The sequence below is a fragment of the Artibeus jamaicensis genome, unplaced genomic scaffold, assembly GCF_021234435.1.
Source record: "Artibeus jamaicensis isolate MK-2021 breed Jamaican fruit bat unplaced genomic scaffold, CSHL_Jam_final scaffold_1964, whole genome shotgun sequence".
Taxonomy (NCBI): Eukaryota; Metazoa; Chordata; class Mammalia; order Chiroptera; family Phyllostomidae; genus Artibeus; species Artibeus jamaicensis.
In genome coordinates, this window is record NW_026522030.1 from 13,194,016 (window position 1) to 13,207,300 (window position 13,285).

General features: G+C 40.0%; 1 protein-coding gene and 1 long non-coding RNA gene across 6 annotated transcripts in view; one reads left to right on the forward strand and one right to left on the reverse strand.

The window, feature by feature from the left end:
- Positions 1–13,285, reverse strand: part of TMEM38B (transmembrane protein 38B) — a 63,688-nt gene that overhangs the window by 49,551 nt on the left and 852 nt on the right. For 2 of the 4 annotated variants that reach the window (XM_037152748.2, XM_037152746.2), the window contains exon 1: positions 1,773–2,022. The exons of 1 other annotated variant lie outside the window; for it this stretch is intronic. In XM_037152748.2, coding sequence (XP_037008643.2) covers positions 1,773–1,884 — 112 coding nt within the window. In that variant the 5' untranslated portion in view covers positions 1,885–2,022. Of the gene's footprint in view, positions 1–1,772; positions 2,023–13,285 lie in introns of those variants that run through there. One more of the 4 variants, XM_037152749.2, reaches the window with a different exon arrangement.
- On the forward strand, positions 1,236–8,201 carry LOC119054721 (uncharacterized). Of its 2 annotated transcripts, none has more exons than XR_008389941.1 (4): positions 1,236–1,305; positions 3,417–3,470; positions 7,003–7,231; positions 7,835–8,201. It is a non-coding gene; the product is annotated as an uncharacterized LOC119054721 (long non-coding RNA). The 2 variants fall into 2 exon arrangements; XR_008389940.1 differs by having other exon boundaries at positions 1,261–1,368.

Below are 13,285 nucleotides of genomic sequence, written 5' to 3' on the forward strand. Positions count from 1 at the left end.
TGATAAAAGCCCATACTGTGGAAGTCCGTCTAACACACTCCTGGTAAAAGCTTAAATGGACATAGTATATTTTTTGTGTGTGAATTCTATCATTTTGTTTACAAGTACTAGTACTGGAATATAAAATATTTTCACACCATATGCAATTATGTGATAGCATTCAATTAGTCCAGTGGTTCTCAAATTTTTTGGTTCCAGGACTCCTCTGTACCCCTAAAAATTAGTGAACAGGTGAATGTTTGCCGGAGGCCAGGGGAGGACTGACTACAAAAGAGCAGGAGGGAATTCCGGTTGGGTGATGAAAGTGTTGGTGGCAGTGGTTACAGAACAGTATGTGTTCGTCCAAAATCACAGACCTTTACATTTAAAAGGGTGCACATAATGCATGTAAATTAAACCTTTAGAAAACCTGACTTAAAACAAATTCTTAAAGACCTCAAAGATCTTTTTGCTTATGTGAGTGTCATGTATCAATATTTAGACTATCAGAAGTCATAATGAAAAAATTTTAAACAGGTCTTTAGATATTCATTTTAAAAACAACAAATGTACTCAATGTTAACACAAATCATGTATTCTTTATGGAAATAGCTATTTTCCAAAGCAATAACCATTTAGGGAGAAAAGCCACACTGTTTTATATTTTAGGAAATCTCTTTAAGGTCTGGCTTCAAATAGAAAAAAGCTGGATTCACATATCTGCTTCTTCATTCAATCTCTTACAGTATCACTGATTCTGTAGCCTCTGGGAAACTCCACCGTACTTATGAGAAAATGAATGTGGAAAAGACAAATAACATCTGTATATTATGATGAAAATAAATTTGACCTGCAAGTGTCCTGGACCACACTTTGAGAACCACTGATTTAGCCTACACAGAAAAATAACAACTGCTGAATAGGAAATAAAAAAATGTACTTCTTTTCAAATCAAGGAAGCAATATGATATGCAGATTATCGGTCCTTATATAATACAATGAATTCCCCCCTATCCAAGTCAAAACTTCTACCAAACAACGATCTAGACTAGGCTACAAACTTCAACGTAAATGAAAAATATATCTGGGGTACAAAGGTTTGAAAAACGAGCAGTCCATGAGAAGTACAGCATCATCCTCCAGCCCCAAACCCTCGGCTCCAGACAACCGAGGGCTGGCGGCAATCCTTTTGCTGGGGCGGGGAGGACGAGGGAGGTGCTGCCTTCAATTTGTTAAAAAAAAAAAAAAAAGACGCCCAGTAAAGCGAAGCGCAATATAACGAAGTGTGCCAGACTAGTGTGCCTACTTGAGACCTTTGATTTACCAGTAAGTGTTTATACAACTTTCATAACTGGGGAGCGGTCCGCAACTATCCATTACTCCAAGCATGTAAGTCAGACACTCCGTCTCCGGAAGCTTTGTTCCCAGGTGACTTTTAAATACTTTCCAAGGTGGCAGCCCCAGGAGACTGTGCAAATCCTGGGCGGGGACCGGCAGTACCGGGGCTCCGCCAGCGGCTGCACCTCCCGGTCACCTGCCCGGGACTGCTTCGCGCGTTGTAGGGCCAGCGCCGGACGTCGCAGACCCCAGGTCGCGCCGCCTTTGACGGTTACCGGGACCACCTCCCTTCCCAGCCTCAATCGCCCTAGCTGCACAGGAGGGGTCCATGGAGACGACCCTTGGCGCCTCTCCAGCTGGACTACACGGCTCTCTAGGGTACCAGTAGCTTCCCCGCTCACCCAACTCAGGCAGTCCTCACCTGAGGGGGCCGCTCCCCGGCGCCCCGCACTCACCCGGCTGACGCTTCAGCGCCATCACGGATACCAAGTAGTGAGCGATGTCAAAAAAAGGGAACATAGACATGCTAGAAAAGGCAAGAGTCAGTTCTTCCCACGGAGAGGCCATGACAACGACCTACCACGGCGACCAGGCAGCCGGGGGTACGGGTTCCCGACTCACGCGGTGAAAGTTGGGGGATGGGCACTAGCAGGGGCGCTCCTTTGCGCGGCCTCCAGGAGCCCCGCGCGTGCGCCCTTGCACTTGCGCTTGGCGTGGAGGGGCGGGGCCGCAGTTCCCGGGAGCCGTCGGCGCGCTCCCCGCAGTCGGCGGGTGGGCGGGGTAGAGGGTTCAGGCTGCTTCTTTTGGGCTTAAACTGTTCTCCTAATAAGGGCTCAGCACCTTCTCAGTGGTGGGAGCTGTGTTAGACCGGGGAAAGTGAGCAGCTGAATGAATGAAAATACATTATTAATGTTAACATTTAGTGCATTTGGTGTTTTTAAAATGAATACGGAACTATTTTAAATTGTTCTGTAAGTTTTAATATGCTGAATATCCATACATGTAGCCCACATATACGAAAGCTTTGTGAGTTCCTCAAGAAAATTTTTGTCAGCTTTTTAAAAGATCTAATTTACATACATTATGTTCACCCATTTCCATATACAATGCTATGATTTGGATAAACCCGTGCAGACCAAAGGGGAGACTCTCAGAGTCAGACTTCTGTAAATTGATGTCATTCGCCAATATTTTTCGAGGAGCTACAGTATTCCAGTCACACCATAACTTACTGGAAATATAAAACAAGAATACAGTTAATACCCTGCCTTCAAGAAACTTGTGTTCTTCCAAGAGAAATTTTTTAAAAATTTTAAGGGATGCGTGCAATATGTACAGAGCAAGTAGTGAGACGTGTAGGAGCCATGCTAGGGCAGTTTCTAGGAGAGGAAGATTATTTCAGGGAAGTGGTAAGGTGAACTGGCCATTAAAATCTAGGTTAGAGATGGAAGGAAGAATTTTGGCTAAAAGGTAAAGTGAGAAATGAGGTTGGAAGAGAAGTCCTTGAAAGGCAGACCATAAATCAGGAGGTTTGGCTCCAGAGTCCAAGTTCCTGATCACAACACTACTAATCAGAGCCAGAATCCAGACTCTTAACCGTCTTTTTTTTTCTTTTGGAGGGGAGCAGGGGTGCAATCCAGCAACAAAAATTAAGACTAGATTGGTAAGAAGAGACAGATAGAGGGTATTCACTGGCCCAAGCGAAAGGAAGTGGAGGCTAAGCACAGTAGGAGCAGAGACCTGGATGGGGAAAAATCAGTAGAAAAAGAATAAACTCCATGTTTACTCAACCTGTCAAAGAAGGCTATGGGAAGTGGGTGAGTAGGAGGAGGATTATGGTTGCATTCAGAGTACTGGAAATAAGAAGGAGGAGCCGGTTTGAGTAGGAAAAACACAAATTTAATTTGGTTCTTATTTATTTGATATGTTCAACAGATAATGCTGGCACCAGGAAATGGAAATGCATAATGAGCTACTAGATTAGGTGGGAGCTGTGTGGATGTATGCACTGCAAAGGAGACTTACATTGATTTTTTAAATCCGAATATTTATCTGTTCATTTTAATTCATTTAACAAATGTTTTTTGCATGCATGCTAGGTACCAGGCAATTTGCTGGATGTCAGAGGCCCTGCCCAAAACACTGTTCAAAGGGTGGGAAAACTGTGGTAAAACTCTACATTTTATCACTTATCAAGAAAGAATAGAATTCGTAAAGTACTTTTCATACATGGTTTTCCAAGCAAAAACTTCCTATAAAGAAAGATTTATAGATCTCCAGCAAAACTAAATTTTAAAAAAACCCACCACCTCTGATTATACTTTCGTGTCTTAGTTGGTTCTTTCTATACTTTTTGTGCATTCTTTTATCTTTGTTATAAACAAATAAATTATTTTAGAGTCAGTATGTGCCTGTATTTGCACAAACATTATGCCTGTACTACTAATATTAATCAAGTTAATTTTAGGCCAACTCATGTAACTCTTTGTTTCAGCTTGTTTATCACCCCCCACCCCGGGTTAAGTTAGTAACATCCTGACACCCAGTATCACAAATGTATTCCTATTTATTCTCTGCAATATTGCTTTCTATCTACCAAGTGGTATGCCTTGCACTTGGGAAAATCAGTAACAATAATTTATTAAAGAAACATAAAGAGTCCATTATTAGGAAGTTTCATAGTAAAGCAGCTAATTACACTTGTAAACTGTAGTATTCTGGTTACGCATTTTAATTTTAAACTTATTTTGATAGGTATTTGATAATCAGATTATAGTGTAATAACATATGGCATTTAAGACAAAATATGTTGGATAGGCAGCTGAACAGAGAGAATGTGCGGCATGGCAGAAGACCACATGGGCAAGGCGGGGCTGGCTGAGTGGGAAAGTAAAGACTCAAAACTTCTACCTATAAAATACTGTGGGGATGGCAACAGTGGGAGAAAATCCCAGTCTCCCAGGAGAATTCCTTGGAAATTGGGGCTAGAGTGGAGCAAGCAGCACTGTTGCCTCTCTGACCCCTGCCCAACAGATAGCACCACAACACAGCAACAACAAGGGTTGCCCAACCCTGGCAAATACCTAAGGCTCTACCTCCTTACAACAAACAGATATGCTGACATGAAGCAATATGGCCCAAATGAGAAAACAGATCAAAACTCCAGAAAAAGAGCTAAGTCATGAGAAGATAGACAATGAATGTGATGCAGAGTTCAAAACAATGGTAATCAGGATGCTCACAAAACTGAGCTTGGTTGCAAAATGAAGAAAAAAATGAAGGCTATACAAAATAAAATAAAGCAAAATATATGGGGAACCAACAGTGAAAGGAAGGAAATTGGGACTCAAATCAACTAATTGGAACAAAAGGAAGAAATAAACATCCAACTGGAACAGAATGAAGAAACAAGAATTCAAAAATATGAAGAGAGGCTTACAAATCTCTGGGACAACTTTAAATGTTTCAACACCTGAATCATAGGGATGCCAGAGTTAGAAAAAGTGCAAGAAATTGAAAGCTTATTTGAAAAAATAATGAATAAGAACTTCCCCATTCTGGCAAACACAGTAGACTTCCAGGAAGTCCAGGAAGCTCAGAGAGTCCCAAAAAAGTTGGATCCAAGGAAGCACACAAGGCACACCCTAGTTACATTATCCAAGATTAAAGATATGGAGAGAATCTTAAAAGCAGCAAGAGAAAAGGAGACAATTATCTATAAAGGAGTTCCCATAAGATTCTCAGCTGATTTCTCAAAAGAAATCTTATAGGCAAGAAGGGAAGGAGCTGGAAAGAAGTATTCAAAGTCATGAAAGGCAAGGACCTACATCCGAAATAACTCTATCCAGCAAAGGTATCATTTAGAATGGAAGGGGAGATAAAGTACTTCCCAGGTAAGGTCAAGTAAAGGAGTTCATCATCACCCAGCCCTTATTATATGAAATGTCAAAGGGACTTATCTAAGAAATAGAAGAAGATCAAAAACTATGAACAATAAAATGACAACAAACTTATAACTATTAACAACTGAACCTAAAAAACAAAAACTAAGCAAACAACTAGAACAGGAACAGAATCAGAGAAATGGAGATCGCCTAGAAGGTTATCAGTGGCAGGGTGGAGGGGAAGAATGGGGTGGGGAAAGGTACAGGGAATAAGAATAATTGGTAGGCATAAAATAGATGAGGGCAGGTTAAGAATAGGACAAGGCCCTGGTTGGTGTAGCTCAGTGGATTGAGCGTGGGCTGTGAACCAAAGGGTCACAGGTTTGATTCCAAGTCAGGGCACGTACCTGGACTGCGGGCCAGGTCCCCAGTGGGGGCCACGTGAGAGGCAACCACACAATGATGTCTCTCTCTCTCTTTCTCCCTCCCTTCCCTTCTCTAAAAATAAATAAAATCTTTTTTAAAAAAAAGAAAGAAAGAATGGTCATAAATTTTTTTAAAAAAGGAATAGTATAGAAAACAGAGAAGCCAAAGAACTTATGTGTACAACCCATGGGCATGAACTAAGCAGGGGATGGGGCAATGGTGGAGGGTGGGGGAGTGCAGGGAGGAGGGGGGAGAACGGGGAGAAAAAACTTGGGACAACTGTAATAGCATAATTAATAAAATACACTTAAAATTTAAAAAGAAAATATATTTAATTTGAATTCACCTTTTTTAATGTTCACCTGAACATTAAAAATAAGACTTGACCTGGAAATATCCACTGAATTCAATACAATGAGATGATAGTGCATGAGATTTAAGTGATAAACCAATTTAAGTATACACTCAGCTCCTTAGACACAGTGCATGCCTTTGATATGGTGACTTGGAAAATCTGATTTGGCTCACTTATTTCTTGCACTGGAAACTAAAATCCTTTTCTATAAACATCACTAAGATCTCTAATGTGAACTGCTAAACTAAAAATGTCCTCCATGTGTAACAAGTACAAATTTATCTAAAATATCTGTTGTTATTAAAAGGACTATCTTTAGTGTTCATTAGCATAAACACTGCCCAAAACTTCAGTCACTCACCAGTGCCAAAGCTACCAGTTGTTATCAACACAGAAGTTTTCATTCCTCTATGTTCAAGAGTAACAGGTACCATTAAATCAAAGAATAATAGAATTGTGGAAGTTGAATGGACCCTTAAAAAAAGTACCTTGGATTGCAAGCCATACAAAACAGTTCTGGGCAACTTAAGGAAAGTGAAGAATTTCCTGAAAGGCTACCAGGGATCCTCATGAAAACCAAGGATGAGTTGAGCCATCAAGCTCCAAGAAGAGCAAGAAGCTGGGCATTTCTGGGACCAGCCACTGCCGGTTACCAATAATAGTCAACATTAACATTGTCCTTCTGTGTCCTCCTATTCAAGAATACCAGGAAAGACAGCTTGCCCTGGCCTGGGACAGATATCTTCCCCTGGTTCACTAGCTCTGGAGGAGCACTGGGCCACATAAACCCACAAAATCCCTAGGTATCATAGGCAATATCTTGGGAATGGAGGGAGCCAGGCAGCCATCACAAGAGGTATCTATTACAATCACTTTCTTTAGTGCAGTCATTTCAGAGTACGAAACTCAATGCTAGAGAGAGATCACAAAGACAGCTAGTGATAGACCAGGATTTGCTGTTATCCTGTTACAATTAACCTCCTCTAAATATTCCTACTGGGCTTTCTCCTTGTCTCACAGACCCCAGGTTCTCTCCCAAAGTTGTCTTGTACTGACAGATCCAGCATCCCTATCTCATGAAAAGGCTATCAGATGAGAGCCAGGAAGAACTATTAAGACTTTGGCTGAACAGCCAGGATTAGAGAAATTTATATTTTCCAGCATAACCAGCTTGTTGAAGGGGCTTAACTCAGTGGAGGCACAACCAGGAAGTGGATTTAACTTCCTCCAGGCAAAGCTCCCAACTAAGGTACTGTGTTAGATCTCCTCTTCTATCCTTTAACATTTTCTCAGCATATCCCATGGCTTCCTTGTCATTTAAGATACTAAAAAGTTAAATTAAATAAAAACTTAGAAGTCCAATCCAGTTAAAATGTCAGTCTTACATCAAATTCAGAGCTCTTCCCATTCCATCAGCTCAGGTCTGCCTGGCCAGAGACTTGCAGTGAGGGAAAGGGGCATGGTGTGGTCTTTCAACCTTTCCTCATCTTCTGGCCCATCCATCTACTGCATCAGTCTCCAACCATTTGGGCACCACCGACCAGATTTGTGGAAGACAGTTTTTCTATGGACCAGGGTCAGTGGGATGGTTTGGGGATGATTCAAACACATTACATTCAAGCTCACCTCCTGCTGTGCAGTGCAGTTCCTACCAGGCCCAGACTAGTACCAGACTAGCACCAGGAGCCCGAAGGTTGGGGACCCCTGATCTACTGTATTTTCCAGGGCCAAGGTAGTAGGTAGGAAAATTATGGAAAAGGAACATAGGGCCTTCTAGTTAGCAAGTATTGGTTATGGTTTTTGGTTTGGGTTTTGGTTTTGTTTTCATTATTGATATTCTTCTTTATGGCAGGCTCCCAGTGCCGACTCACGCATGGGCTGCATTTGTGGTTTCCAAGGTCTCCCGACATCTATACTTACAGCAGATGGCAAACTCAACAGGCATCTCCAACTCTGCATGTTGAGTTAAAACATTAAATGTGGCTTTTCCAGCCTCTCAGCAAGTGGTGGCCAAGTGTTAGAATATTGGCAAATGAAACTGAACAGAAAATCTGTTGACATGCTTCTGAAAAAGTGAAGAAGAACAAAGCTGGAGGAATGATACTACTTGACCTCAAGACCTACTGCACAACTCCGGTAATCAAGACAATATGGTATTTCTAAAAGAATGAACAAATAGGTTAATGAAAATAATGTGGATTTTTGATAAATGATCTGTATCCTTGAGATGGGCTCTTCTCCGTTTTTCTTTTTCTTTTCTTTCTTTTTTTTTTTTTTTTTTTGGCATTGAGCTTGGGTGGCCATCTTGTGACCAAGGGAGAAAGGTCAAGAAAATAGCAGATAACTGAAGGTACCAGCCAGCTCTCTGAGACTTACTGTTATATGAGAAAAAGAATCCTTTATCTGTTTAAATAGGGTCCAAATTGACTTGGAAGAGGGAAGCACTTCTTTCCTCATAGACTCTAACTCTTTGAATTCTCTTCTATGAATTTCCTTCCAAATTTTTGTATCTCTTGGGCTGTTTGGGAGTGAAGTTCTTCCAGATCAGTTATTCTCTTCAATTAAGTCTCCCTGCTATGGTCTCGTGCCTATCTTTAGAACATGGAGGTAACACCTTTTGTCTTAGGGACCCTAACTGGAATTTTAAGATAACAAGTCCCAGTTAATATCTTGTTACATCAGAAAGCAGGCAAAGGAAAGAAATAAAAATGAGGGTAATGAGTAAAGACTGAAAGAAAATACATGTAGCTAAGGCTAGAAACTCACAAAATGTCAGTGATCCATGTAGAAGAGTTGACTAAACCAAATATTACCAAAGAAAACACAATGCGCACCCGATATTTGGGCCAACAAAAGGAATCCTACCTAGAGATTCAAAAATGTGTCCAAGCAACAGGAGGGGCTGGAAGTACAAACAGAGGGCAAGTGCAGTTGCAGGTGCATTCTGGTCTGTAACCATCACAAAGGCAAATCATTCCTGTGTAAAGCTGTCCTTATATGACCATAGACAATAAAAACATACTCCATTGTTGGAGCCCAAAGCTGCCTAGCTTTCATAGAGGGCATCTCTACATTACATAGCTCCCAGGTCTATTTTTAAAGTCTATGTTCAATTAGTGGAACTGTATATGAATGGATGGAGAGTGTGTATATTCCAGGGATTACTATATGTTCTTTAAATATATATAAATCTGTATAAGTCATATAAGATGTAAAATCTGTAAAATGTAAAAACCTATTCGTATTTATTATCCATAAAGCTGGATATTCTTACAGTTTTGCATACAAAAAATAGTTATGAACTTTAATTGTTGAGGGGGAAAAGCTAAAAAGAATATTTCTAATAACAGCAGATTTTCTTATAGGCTTTATGATTAAATAAGAAGGGGATACTTTCCCAAAGTGATTTAAACATGGAAATCTATTATCCCCTCTAAATAGTTCCCAAACTAGAAATCCATCAAGGACAAGCCTATATAAAGCTTTTCCTATCTTTCAGTATGGTCAGCTGAACAATCAGTTCACTTATAAACATAGATCTCATCTTTCAGATGGGGCCCATCAGATCATAATAGCAAAGTCTTTCCCTGCACCTCTTCAGCTGCCTCTCTGTTAGGCTTAGCCAGCCAGTAGCAGCATATCAAATTGTATTCTTGACTCCATACCAAGGAATTCACTTGGGAAACGTTTTCATTTTGGGAGACAGTGAAGGATAGTGGTAACATAGAGTACACAGTCTCTAGTCAGACATTCTACTTCTCGTGTAACCTTGTAGAGAGTAGTTGCTAAATCTCTATAGCCCCAGCCTTCATCTTTAACCCAGGATTAACAATTTTTATTTTAATGTTGTTTTTGAAAATAAGAGAGCATGCATATAAATTGCTTACCATGGCACTTGATACATATAGTACCTGCTTGATAAATCTTACCTCTCATTCCTTCCCTGTGCTATTGAGATCTCAGGAGGAATCTAGACATCTCTGTCCTCCTGCTTTCTTAACTACTAAAGTCATTTATTTATGTATTTATTTATTTATATTCCAGGGATCATTCTAATCACTGTATGTTCTTTAGACATCTGTAAATCTGTATAAGTCATGTAAGATCTGTAAAATGTAAAAAATCTATTGGTATTTATTATCCATGAAGCTGCATCAATTTTAAAGGCATAGTGATTAAGAGTACAGGCGCTGAAGGCAGATGTCCTGGGTCAGATCCTGGCTGTGCCCGTTGCTAGCTGAGCTACTTTGGGCAAGTTTCTATGTGCCTCTGATTTCTCATTTCTAAAATGATGAAAATGATACTCTGAAGCTCACAGGGTTTTATGGGGATTAAATATATTAATATATGTAAATAACAGCACCTACCACAGAGAAAACCCTCAATAATTGTCATTTATTATTATCCAGAACTTACCCAACATTATGAGGACTTTAATAATTTTCTCATGATGAATAAAATTCAATTTAAACCTAATTTCATAAAAAATACCTACCACATAAAATTTGTGGTAACAACTTATTAAGGTAACACTCAAATTTGCATTCTAGCGTATCAACATAAATAATGAACAGAATGATCAGTGTGTAATAAAAAAGGACATTTGGGTCACAGACTTTAGTAAGTTCAGTAAAACTGTCATTAGCATTCCAAGAAAAGATACAGCCATTTCTCCTTTATTGCTCTCCCACTGGGTTTGGTATTTACTCTTATTTCCTTCTCTTTATCTTTATACCTAGTAATAATCACATGTGCTCAAAAATAAGTAACAATGCTTCCCTTAATACATGAAGATGATGCTATTGCTTTTGACTAAGGGCATGTTCTAGAAGTTCTCTTATTACATTCTCTCAGCTAGAAGTCACCTGCATTGAAAGCTATTAATTTAGTTAGAAAAAGTCTTTGGCAGACTCCTGCCTGTCCTCCAGTCCTCTAAATTCACCTATCTTTGAGGTGTCAAAGTAAAACTATAGATAGATAGATAGATAGATAGATAGATAGATAGATAGATAGATAGATAGATAGATAGATAGATAGATGATAGATAGATAGATAGCCTGGGCATCTGCTAAAGAAGGGCTGCGAGCATTCCCTACCAGGTGAAGATTAGGACAACTGAGCCAACAGCTGTTGCAAATCCATTACCAGAGAGAGACTGGAGATAAAATTAAACTTAGGGATGCTGAGACTAGCTAGAGTAGGTAACTGGCAAATCTGGTCCGTCAGATTGTACCTGAGACTAAGAAATCCAACCTGAGCACCAGATGAGATTTAGTCATTTGGCTTAAACAGGACAAAGTCAAACATGACCAGACAAAATGTCAGCTGATCAAAGTCAGGCCACTGAAACAAGAACTAGCTCCGTGACAATGTACGATGACTAACCATAGTGAAACTCCTGAGACAAATGCTTGGCGGGAACCACACAAGGATTTCTCCCAGAAAGATGAAGAGTTGCACCCAAAAGGATTGGCTCTCCAAAAGACGCCGTCTCACAAAAAGCTCTAGCCACAAAAGAAGCAATGATAAATAGGGTTGCATTAAAATAAGCACTTCCAATTATAAAAGACACTATTAAGAGAATAAAAAAAACAAACACAAGTGGAAAAAGATAGTTGCTGGATGTGCTTATCTCCAACAAAGGAGTCTTACCCAGAAAATATTAAAAAACTCATATAAATTAATAGGTAAAAGACAACTGTTTTTTTTAATTCATTACAAAACTAAGCAAAAATTTTGACAGGTAATTTACAAATGAAGACATCCAAATAACCAATGCACTCAACTTCAATAGTCATCATGGAAATGCAAATTAAAACTGCAATAAGATACTATTACATGCCCATTAAAATGGTTCAAATAAAATAGAGATAATATCAAGGATGTAAAGCAACGCAAGCTTTCTTAGACTGCTGGTGAGAGTATAAATGGATGCACCCTCTTTGAAAAAATGCTGGTATCTGCTAGAGGTGAACATGGGTATCCTCAGACCCACCAATTCCGTTCCTAAGAGAACACTGTTTACCAAAAAACATGTATTCAAATGTTCATCAAAAGTAATATGAATGAGCCCTGGCTGGTGTAGCTCAGTGGATTGAGCACGGGCCTGTGAAACAAGGAATCGCTGATTCAATTCCCGGTCAGGGCACATGCCTGGGTTGCAGGCCAGGTCCCCAGCAGGGGACACGTGAGAGGCAACACACATTGATGTTTCTCTCCCACTCTTTCTCCTTCCCTTCCCCTCTCTCTAAAAATAAATAAATAAAACATTTTTTAAAAAGTAAAATGAATGAGTAAATTGTTATAATCTTGCACTACATGTACAATAGCTACACAGAATATGAAATACTGCCTCCCGCATCAACCTCAATGAATCTCAAACATGACGTTGAAAGAAGCCAGAGATTGCTTTAAAAGTATATTCTGCATGATTCCATTTATATGAAGTTCAAAAACAGGCAAAAACTAATCTGTGAAGTCAGAAGTTAGGATAGTGGTTGCTCTTGGAGACGGGGGGCTGGGGTGCTCCTGGAGCATTGGCTCCATTTTATGATGCTGGTGTGTTCACTTTGTGAAAATTCATAGGGCTGTACTTATAAGATTTATGCACTTTTGATATATATATTTTTATACTTCAAAAAATTTTTAGTTAAAGAGGAAGACTGATATTTTCTAATAAAGTTACTGGGCAGCTCGGGGCTGGCTAAGTGGTCTGGCCCCAGCTCAGTTTTCTCTCGCTCCAGAACAAGCCCAATCCCCATGGGAGCAGCAGAGTAAACCAAAGGACAAAAGCCTACCGGAATTCATGTTTAAGATTTTGTAGTCTAATCAAAAGCATTGTTGTCACCAGCCCAGTGAGAGGTTTCTTCTGGAGCACTGAGAAACAATACAATTTCCTTAGTTCCATACTCTTTTGCAGTCTTTCCTAAATACTTCCCTCCAGAGCAAATGAAGTTAATAATCATCCCGGAGTTAAGGTTTAGGTGCCAGTAGTCTCAGGCCTTAGGAATGATTGGCTGTCTGCATGATATATTTTACTAATATTCAGGGGCAGAGCTGCTTACAAACTGGGGGCCAAGGGTCAGGTGCCAAGTGCACTGTGAGGCCTCTCAATTACATGCCCTTGCGTGTTTCAGGGGCTCTTCTTTCTGAAAGGGAAGTGATTTCAGCTAAATAGGAAGTAAGGTTCTTGTCTCGTGTTGTTGCTTAAGCAAACATAATTTGGGCTCCAGACATGCAACTTTTAGTGGGTACTTTATACTCAAAACCCAGGTGGCAACAGCTCCTGAAGTCAGGCTCAAAA